Source organism: Procambarus clarkii, chromosome 35 (genome assembly GCF_040958095.1).
Source record: "Procambarus clarkii isolate CNS0578487 chromosome 35, FALCON_Pclarkii_2.0, whole genome shotgun sequence".
NCBI lineage: Eukaryota > Metazoa > Arthropoda > Malacostraca > Decapoda > Cambaridae > Procambarus > Procambarus clarkii.
Window position 1 is genome coordinate 38,553,237 of NC_091184.1, and position 10,000 is coordinate 38,563,236.

At 49.5% G+C, this 10,000-nt stretch overlaps 2 protein-coding genes across 2 annotated transcripts in view; both read left to right on the forward strand.

Moving 5' to 3' along the window:
* LOC138371192 (mucin-22-like) overlaps positions 1-1,856 on the forward strand; it is a 1,871-nt gene extending 15 nt beyond the window's left edge. Inside the window, exons 1-2 of the mRNA XM_069336032.1 lie at positions 1-42; positions 177-1,856. The exon at positions 1-42 is cut by the window's left edge and continues 15 nt beyond it. Coding sequence (XP_069192133.1) covers positions 1-42; positions 177-1,856 — 1,722 coding nt within the window. The remainder of the gene's footprint in view (positions 43-176) is intronic.
* Positions 1,857-2,228: 372 nt separating this feature from the next.
* LOC138371193 (mucin-2-like) overlaps positions 2,229-10,000 on the forward strand; it is a 33,022-nt gene continuing 25,250 nt past the window's right edge. Inside the window, exons 1-3 of the mRNA XM_069336033.1 lie at positions 2,229-2,289; positions 8,777-9,424; positions 9,469-10,000. The exon at positions 9,469-10,000 is cut by the window's right edge and continues 456 nt beyond it. Coding sequence (XP_069192134.1) covers positions 2,229-2,289; positions 8,777-9,424; positions 9,469-10,000 — 1,241 coding nt within the window. The remainder of the gene's footprint in view (positions 2,290-8,776; positions 9,425-9,468) is intronic.

The window sequence follows — 10,000 nt, forward strand, 5'->3', positions numbered from 1 at the left end:
TTCATAAGACTTAAACATTCGTATAGGAGCCCAACAAGGCTTGTAAGTCACTACTGAAGCTCTCAGAAGGTTTCAACATTATTATAAGAACTCACATAAGGCTTAGCCAAATATGTTGGAGCTCAAAGTTTAAATAACATTGTACGGGCTTACATAAGGGTTCAAGAACCCTGTAGGGGTTCACTCAAGGATCCAGTGATACTGTAGAACTCACACAAGGCTCCAATATTACTGTAGAACTCACACAAGGCTCCAGTAACACTGTAGAACTCACACAAGGCTCCAATAACACAGCAGAACTCACACAAGGCTCCAGTAACACAGCAGAACTCACACAAGGCTCCAATATTACTGTAGAACTCACACAAGGCTCCAATATTACTGTAGAACTCACACAAGGCTCCAATAACACAGCAGAACTCACACAAGGCTCCAGTAACACTGTAGAACTCACACAAGGCTCCAGTGATACTGTAGAACTCACACAAGGCTCCAGTGATACTGTAGAACTCACACAAGGCTCCAGTGATACTGTAGAACTCACACAAGGCTCCAGTGATACTGTAGAACTCACACAAGGCTCCAGTGATACTGTAGAACTCACACAAGGCTCCAGTGATACTGTAGAACTCACACAAGGCTCCAGTGATACTGTAGAACTCACACAAGGCTCCAATAACACTGTAGAACTCACACAAGGCTCCAATAACACAGCAGAACTCACACAAGGCTCCAATAACACTGTAGAACTCACACAAGGCTCCAATATTACTGTAGAACTCACACAAGGCTCCAATATTACTGTAGAACTCACACAAGGCTCCAATAACACTGTAGAACTCACACAAGGCTCCAATAACACAGCAGAACTCACACAAGGCTCCAGTAACACAGCAGAACTCACACAAGGCTCCAGTAACACAGCAGAACTCACACAAGGCTCCAGTAACACAGCAGAACTCACACAAGGCTCCAGTAACACAACAGAACTCACACAAGGCTCCAGTAACACAGCAGAACTCACACAAGGCTCCAGTAACACAACAGAACTCACACAAGGCTCCAATAACACAGCAGAACTCACACAAGGCTCCAATAACACTGTAGAACTCACACAAGGCTCCAGTAACACAGCAGAACTCACACAAGGCTCCAGTAACACAGCAGAACTCACACAAGGCTCCAGTAACACAGCAGAACTCACACAAGGCTCCAGTAACACAGCAGAACTCACACAAGGCTCCAATAACACTGTAGAACTCACACAAGGCTCCAATAACACAGCAGAACTCACACAAGGCTCCAATAACACTGTAGAACTCACACAAGGCTCCAATAACACAGCAGAACTCACACAAGGCTCCAATAACACTGCAGAACTCACACAAGGCTCCAATAACACAACAGAACTCACACAAGGCTCCAATAACACAGCAGAACTCACACAAGGCTCCAATAACACTGTAGAACTCACACAAGGCTCCAGTAACACAGCAGAACTCACACAAGGCTCCAATAACACAACAGAACTCACACAAGGCTCCAATAACACAGCAGAACTCACACAAGGCTCCAATAACACAACAGAACTCACACAAGGCTCCAATAACACAGCAGAACTCACACAAGGCTCCAGTAACACAGCAGAACTCACACAAGGCTCCAGTAACACAGCAGAACTCACACAAGGCTCCAGTAACACAGCAGAACTCACACAAGGCTCCAGTAACACAGCAGAACCATTCAAGGCTCCAATAACACAACAGAACTCACACAAGGCTCCAATAACACAGCAGAACTCACACAAGGCTCCAGTAACACAGCAGAACTCACACAAGGCTCCAGTAACACTGTAGAACTCACACAAGGCTCCAGTAACACAGCAGAACCATTCAAGGCTTACTATTAACAGTCGACTGTTTTTACTATCAATAAAAGTGAAGTAAAATGAGAGATCCTAAATCCAATAAGAGACACAATATAAAAACGCTACCATAAAGAACGTCAGCATGTCAGGGAGGGTTTTATTCTCCGTGTAAAAGGCTGTATTCGTGTGTAGTTGGAAAATGCGTTTTCTTTTTATCAGAAAATGGGAAGAGCAGTTATATTTTTTAACAGAAATTGGGAAGAGCAAATATATTTTTAGCTGAAATTGAGATTTTTTTTAATTTTTTTATTTGATGCGTAATGCAAGGTAGGAATGTCAGCGTTCTGAGCGATCGCTTACGATGGAACACGATGAGAAGAGAGGGAAAGGCGATCACATTGCCTCTGGTTTTATCGTGATCAGTTTGTCTGTTCTTATAGGTTCAGTTAGAGGAAAATTGACAAATTGAGTTTGATTTTTGTTGCTCATTTATGCTGGCTCATTGTCTGAAGGGATGTTTATATGTTGTGTGTGTGACTGTACTCTCTCTCTCTCTCTCTCTCTCTCTCTCTCTCTCTCTCTCTCTCTCTCTCTCTCTCTCTCTCTCTCTCTCTCTCTCTCTCTCTCTCTCTCTCTCTCTCTCTCTCCACAAGATTTATATCTCCTTGCCTCAGCAGTTCCACCTCCTGGTGTTCAGTGATAGACTCGGATCCAGCCAGGAATGGCGTTCTACATTATCAATATCGCATAATGAAATTCCTGCGGCTATTCCCGCGTTTATTGCCCCTAAACCTTAATTCCTCATATGAATCCCTGGATTGGAAGTGCTGGACCGGAATCCCCAGACTGGAAGTGTTAGACTGGAATCGCTGGCTTGGAAGAGTTAGACTGAACTAGAGGGATGAACGTGAAACCTGGAACTGGAAGTGACTGACTAGGATTGCTGGGCTGTGCATGCTAGACAGACGTGCTAGACTGTATTACTAAGACTGAACTGCTGAAGCAGCTGATACAGGCGTTCAGTGAGGTGGTTCAGGGTCTCTCTAGTCAGTAGGTGTTTAAACAAGAGGGGAAACTCACAATAAGGGTCATCTAGCAACTACCTTCACCCTGTACTAGCTCTCAAACAACTTCGTACATCATCTACCTCAACTGTCAACTCCTGCTCTATTCACCTACCACCTACCCTCTCCCTCAGCCCCCTTACATCTTCCTCCTACCCTTCTCTTTTCCCCCCTGAGCACCTACCTTCTCTTTCAACCCCGCACCCCCCCCCCTGCACCTCCTACCCTCTTCCTAACCCCCCCCCCCTTTTTTTACCTACCTCCTACCTTCTCCCTCACCCCCTCTACACCTACCTCCTCCCACTCTTACCCTTACTCCAACGTCTTAAAGTGAGTGAGGGAGTGGCAAGTCTGATGTCTGCATCAGAGTGGCAAGTCTGATGTCTGCATTACATGAAAAAAGGCTCACCATTCGCAATCCGTGGCCATACGTATATATTCGGAGGCGGCAATCTGGCTTCCTTGACTGGAAGTGGTGTGGTCAGCGGAATGAGACGCGGGAGTGGTCCAGAGCGTCCCTCCACCCCCGTTAACGACTGCCCCTTTACACACACACACACACACACACACACACACACACACACACACACACACACACACACACACACACACACACACACACACACACACACACACTGTCCCTACCATCTACTGTCCCTATCATCTGAAATAGAGGGAATACAGAGAACATATACTGCACGCATAGACGCAATAAAGCACCTAAATTATTGGGATCGTCTCAAAGCCCTCCAAATGTACTCACTAGAAAGAAGACGAGAGAGATATCAAATAATATACACCTGGAAGATACTGGAGGGCCAAGTACCAAATCTACACAGTAAAATAACAGCGTACTGGAGTGAACGACATGGAAGAAAATGTAGAATAGAACCAATGAAGAGCAGAGGTGCCATAGGCACAATCAGAGAACACTGTATAAACATCAGAGGTCCGCGGTTGTTCAACGTCCTCCCAGCAAGCATAAGAAATATTGCCGGAACAACCGTGGACATTTTCAAGAGGAAACTAGATTTATTCCTCCAAGGAGTGCCGGACCAACCAGGCTGTGGTGGGTATGTGGGCCTGCGGGCCGCTCCAAGCAACAGCCTGGTGGACCAAACTCTCACAAGTCGAGCCTGGCCTCGGGCCGGGCTTGGGGAGTAGAAGAACTCCCAGAACCCCATCAACCAGGTATCAACCAGGTACTCATCCTCAGCACCACTTCTGTTCGGAACCGTCACCGAATGACTTCGAGTGTTCAAATTCTTCCTTTTAGCCCCAAAAATATGCTATTCAATATCGTTCGAAACATTTTCTAATGCAAGAATTGTGTTTTGTTCTTTTTATGAGACATAATAATTTCTGGAATTTATGAGTGTGTGAGAAGGTGGAGCTTGGGACGTGTGTGGGAGCCTCGCCAGGGTAGAGGTACCCAACACCCGCCCTGGACCACCCGCCCTGTACAGCCACCCGCCGCCCACCCTCATGCCATCATGTTGTCAACCAAAATCCTCGTGATTATCACCATCAGGAAATCAACACATATACTGAAAACTGACTACCATGGAGGAGGGAAGAAGCGGCGGGGTTATGATCACGACATACAAACTACTGAGCGGGTAGACACATGACCAGCAAATACACCATCTTTATATTGTGTAAAATAATACAGTCGAATAATATAGTTGTAATACAGTCGTGTAAGATTACATCTTGGGGAGCCGGTCGACCGAGCGGACAGCACGCTGGGCTTGTGATCCTGGGTTCGATCCCAGGCGCCGGCGAGAAACAATGGGCAGAGTTTCTTTCGCCCTATGCCCCTGTTACCTAGCAGTAAAATAGGTACCTGGGTGTTAGTCAGCTGTCACGGGCTGCTTCCTGGGGGTGGAGGCCTGGTCGAGGACCGGGCCGCGGGGACACTAAAGCCCCGAAATCATCTCAAGATAACCTCAAGAAGAGTGGAATAAATGGAATGAAATATTTTGTTCCCAGTATGGGTGGTCAACGAGAGGAATGCACCAAAGAAGTTGTGGAAGCCACCTCCATCCACAATTTTACAAAGTCAACAAGAAATATAAACGATCGAGGAGTCAGACAGCTGCTACGGGCTGCTTCCTGGATGTGTGTAACAAAAAGGAGGCCTGGTGGAGGACCGGGCCGCGGGGACGCTAAGTCCCGAAATCATTTAAATTTTGCCCCGAGGGGCGAGTTTATTGGGCAGCGCCACTCATCTTACCCACTCTCTCACAGAGTAGTTAGTAAATGGAATGCATTAGGCAGTGATGTGGTGGAGGCTGACTCCATACACAGTTTCAAATGTAGATATGATAGAGCCCAGTTGGCTCAGGAATCTGTACACCAGTTGATTGACGGTTGAGAGGCGGGACCAAAGAGCCAAAGCTCAACCCCCGCAAGCACAGTTAGGTGAGTTCAATTAGGTGAGTACACACCCACAGGGCCGCCCACCAACACACCCACAGGGCCGCCCACCAACACACCCACACACGCCCACTAACCAGGCAACAGCCAGATAGTGTTCCCCTTCAGTGCCCAGATCCCAGGGTAATCCAACTACCATCAGGAAGACAATCCCAAGAATATCGTCTAGGAATTATCAAGAGTTCCCAGACGCGATTTTTCGCTAAATCGCTTCGCTGGTATGGAATTACGGGGAGATAATTGCCAGGTTCCAATCGGAAGTTTTCGCCTGCAATAAGCGGGAGAATGTTGGCTTTACAGCCTTCGAAACAGCTAGCGGAGGGAATTATGAGGGGAAAGTGCCTAGTCATTACGACTATGTAGTACTTGGAAGGGGTCAGGATAAGGATTTGGGATGGGACGGGGGGGAAGGAATGGTGCCCAACCACTTGGATTGAACGCCGACCTGCCTGAAGCGAGACCGTCGCTATACCGTCCAGCTAGCGAGAATGTAGATTATATTTCGAGTGTTCACACACACACACACACACACACACACACACACACACACACACACACACACACACACACACACACACACACACACACACACACACACATATATATATATATATATATATATATATATATATGTGTATATATATATATATATATATAATGTGTGTGTATAATGTGTGGAGGGTAAGTGGTGGTGGCGGGAGACCAAGAACAACATCTCGTCCAACACAATATCTACATCACCCAATTTCTCATCCCAGCCGAATCATGCAGTCTCCGTGGTGTAGTGGTAAGACACTCGCCTGGCGTTCCGCGAGCGCTATGTCATGGGTTCGTATCCTGGCCGGGGAGGATTTACTGGGCGCAATTCCTTAACTGTAGCCTCTGTTTAACGCAACAGTAAAATGTGTACTTGGATGAAAAAACGATTCTTCGCGGCAGGGGATCGTATTCCAGGGACCATAGGATTAAGGACTTGCCCGAAACGCTACGCGTACTAGTGGCTGTACAAGAATGTAACAACTCTTGTATATATCTCAAAAAAAAAAAAAAAAAAATGTTAATTTGGGTTTCAATGCCCCTCGAATGGAATTTTATTATTTTGCAGTTCCATTTGGGTAGTTACATTACTATTAAAGGTAACTGCAGCCACCTCTTCCCTCGCCCTCCACCCTCCCACACCCTCCACTAGTGAATTAAAGTTTTCAGGAATGAATTAATATTTCAATTCATTGTCACCAAGAGTTACGGGGAAGGGGGGGGGGGGCGTGTAGTAGTGGTGGTCGTGGTCACTAGGGGGGGGGGGGGCGGTGGTGTGGTGGTCGTCGCCAGGGGTGGTCGGTGTGGTGGTGGTCGTCATTGTGGGTCGTTATCCAAATGGAGTAATACTGTATTAATTACAACCATTAGCTAATGAAGCCGCTCAGCCTCACATGCAGGAGCAGACGTCACTGTGTGTGTGTGTGTGTGTGTGTGTGTGTGTGTGTGTGTGTGTGTGTGTGTGTGTGTGTGTGTGTGTATACTCACCTATTTGTGCTTGCGGGGGTTGAGCTTTGGCTCTTTGGTCCCGCCTCTCGACTGTCAATCAACTGGTGTACAGATTCCTGAGCCTACTGTGTGTGTGTGTGTGCGTGTGCGTGTGCGTGTGCGTGTGCGTGTGTGTGTGTGTGTGTGTGTGTGTGTGTGTGTGTGTGTGTGTGTGTGTGTGGTGGTGATGCAAAGCTGAGTACTGTACCACCACACCCCAAAGCTGAGTACTGTACCACCACACCCCAAAGCTGAGTACTGTACCACCACACCCCAAAGCTGAGTACTGTACCACCACACCCCAAAGCTGAGTACTGTACCACCACACCCCAAAGCTGAGTACTGTACCACCACACCCCAACGCTGAGTACTGTACCACCACACCCCAACGCTGAGTACTGTACCACCACACCCCAACGCTGAGTACTGTACCACCACACCACAGCGCTCAGTGCTGTACCACCACACAACAAAGCTGAGTACTGTACCGCCACACCACAAAGCTGAGTACTGTACCACCACACCCCAACGCTGAGTACTGTACCACCACACCACAAAGCTGAGTTCTGTACCACCACACCCCAACGCTCAGTACTGTACCACCACACCACAACGCTCAGTGCTGTACCACTTAAAGAGAGAAAACCGAGTAATCGACGGTCACCACCTCACAAACCAAGACAAATTAAATAACTTGCTAATATAGTCTTAACTATAGGTTAATATAAGATCTGGACTGCCTAATGTGCTTATAAGAGCGTAGTGTATCACCCACCACAGCTGGAGTATCATCCACCCGCTCAAAATGAAACTTGAAAGATCCCAATAAATATATAATCAAAATGAAAATTCCGATAAGAATACTGTGTTTACAGCCAGGAAATGTGAACATTTGGGTATGAACGGAGCGATAGTGGCGCCCGGGGCCTCCAGAATATTAGGAAAGTTAGTTATGCATTCTCTTTCTAATATGCAAATTATGTCTTGAGTTCCGACTTCAACCTTCTTATTTGCCTGTTATTGACGCCATAGTCAGACCTTGTGAGTCTTATGACCAAGATGATCACCTTCACCTGAGCTGTAACGGGAGGCTGAGACCGGGGATGATGGTGATTGGGAAAGTGAGGCTGGGGTGATGGTGAGGCAGGACGCAGGGGATGGTGAATGTGACTGTCACTAATCAAATTGATTCATAACACTCGCATCATCTCAGAGTGATCCCCTGGTCCCTACAGCATACTCTCCAGACTGGTTACAGAGTACTCACAGTACTCTCCAGACGGGTTACAGAGTACTCACAGTACTCTCCAGACGGGTTACAGAGTACTCACAGTACTCTCCAGATTGGTTACAGAGTACTCACAGTACTCTCCAGACGGGTTACAGAGTACTCACAGTACTCTCCAGACTGGTTACAGAGTACTCACAGTACTCTCCAGGCTGGTTACTGAGTACTCACAGGAATGACAGGGTAATTAGAAGGAACTAAGTAACTAACATCTGCCCCCTACCCAGGGTAGGTAGAAGAACCCAGAGTACTGAAAGTACTTCCCTAGTGGTTACAGAGTACTCATAGTACACACCCCAGCCTCCTCACCTCAGGCTTGAGACTGGTGGCGGGAAACGTTGCAAAACGACTTGGATGACGACTTTCTAGTGTAACTCTCACTCCTCTCCTTTCTTTCGACTTGAGAGGAGTGAGGAGATGACAGGAGAGGAGGGAGTAGGTCGAGAGCATGGCACGCCGAGCGAGGCACCTGGAGTGGCACTGTGCTGCCTCTGTCTTCCTCACTTCCAATAAATTCATTTTATGTGTTCGTGTCGCTTTTGTATAAACCGCTTCCTCTTGAACTTATATTTCCTTTGTATTATCTTACCTCAGTCAGCACGACCGCCGCCGCCCACACTGCCGCCCCTGGACCCTCTACTCTCACTCTCACCGCCCACACTGCCGCCCCTGGACCCTCTACTCTCACTCTCACCGTCCACACTGCCGCCCCTGGACCCTCTACTCTCACTCTCACCGCCCACACTGCCGCCCCTGGACCCTCTACTCTCACTCTCACCGCCCACACTGCCGCCCCTGGACCCTCTACTCTCACTCTCACCGCCCACACTGCCGCCCCTGGACCCTCTACTCTCACTCTCACCGCCCACACTGCCGCCCCTGGACCCTCTACTCTCACTCTCACCGCCCACACTGCCGCCCCTGGACCCTCTACTCTCACTCTCACCGCCCACACTGCCGCCCCTGGACCCTCTACTCTCACTCTCACCGCCCACACTGCCGCCCCTGGACCCTCTATTCTCACTCTCACCGCCCACACTGCCGCCCCTGGACCCTCTATTCTCACTCTCACCGCCCACACTGCCGCCCCTGGACCCTCTACTCTCACTCTCACCGTCCACACTGCCGCCCCTGGACCCTTTACTCTCACTCTCACCGCCCACACTGCCGCCCCTGGACCCTCTACTCTCACTCTCACCAGCCCACACTGCCGCCCCTGGACCCTCTACTCTCACTCTCACCGTCCACACTGCCGCCCCTGGACCCTCTACTCTCACTCTCACCAGCCCACACTGCCGCCCCTGGACCCTCTACTCTCACTCTCACCGCCCACACTGCCGCCCCTGGACCCTCTACTCTCACTCTCACCGTCCACACTGCCGCCCCTGGACCCTCTACTCTCACTCTCACCGTCCACACTGCCGCCCCTGGACCCTCTACTCTCACTCTCACCGCCCACACTGCCGCCCCTGGACCCTCTACTCTCACTCTCACCGTCCACACTGCCGCCCCTGGACCCTCTACTCTCACCGCCCACACTGCCGCCCCTGGACCCTCTACTCTCACCGTCCACACTGCCGCCCCTGGACCCTCTACTCTCACTCTCACCGCCCACACTGCCGCCCCTGGACCCTCTACTCTCACTCTCACCGCCCACACTGCCGCCCCTGGACCCTCTACTCTCACTCTCACCAGCCCACACTGCCGCCCCTGGACCCTCTACTCTCACTCTCACCGCCCACACTGCCGCCCCTGGACCCTCTACTCTCACTCTCACCAGCCCACACTGCCGCCCCTGGACCCTCTACTCTCACTCTC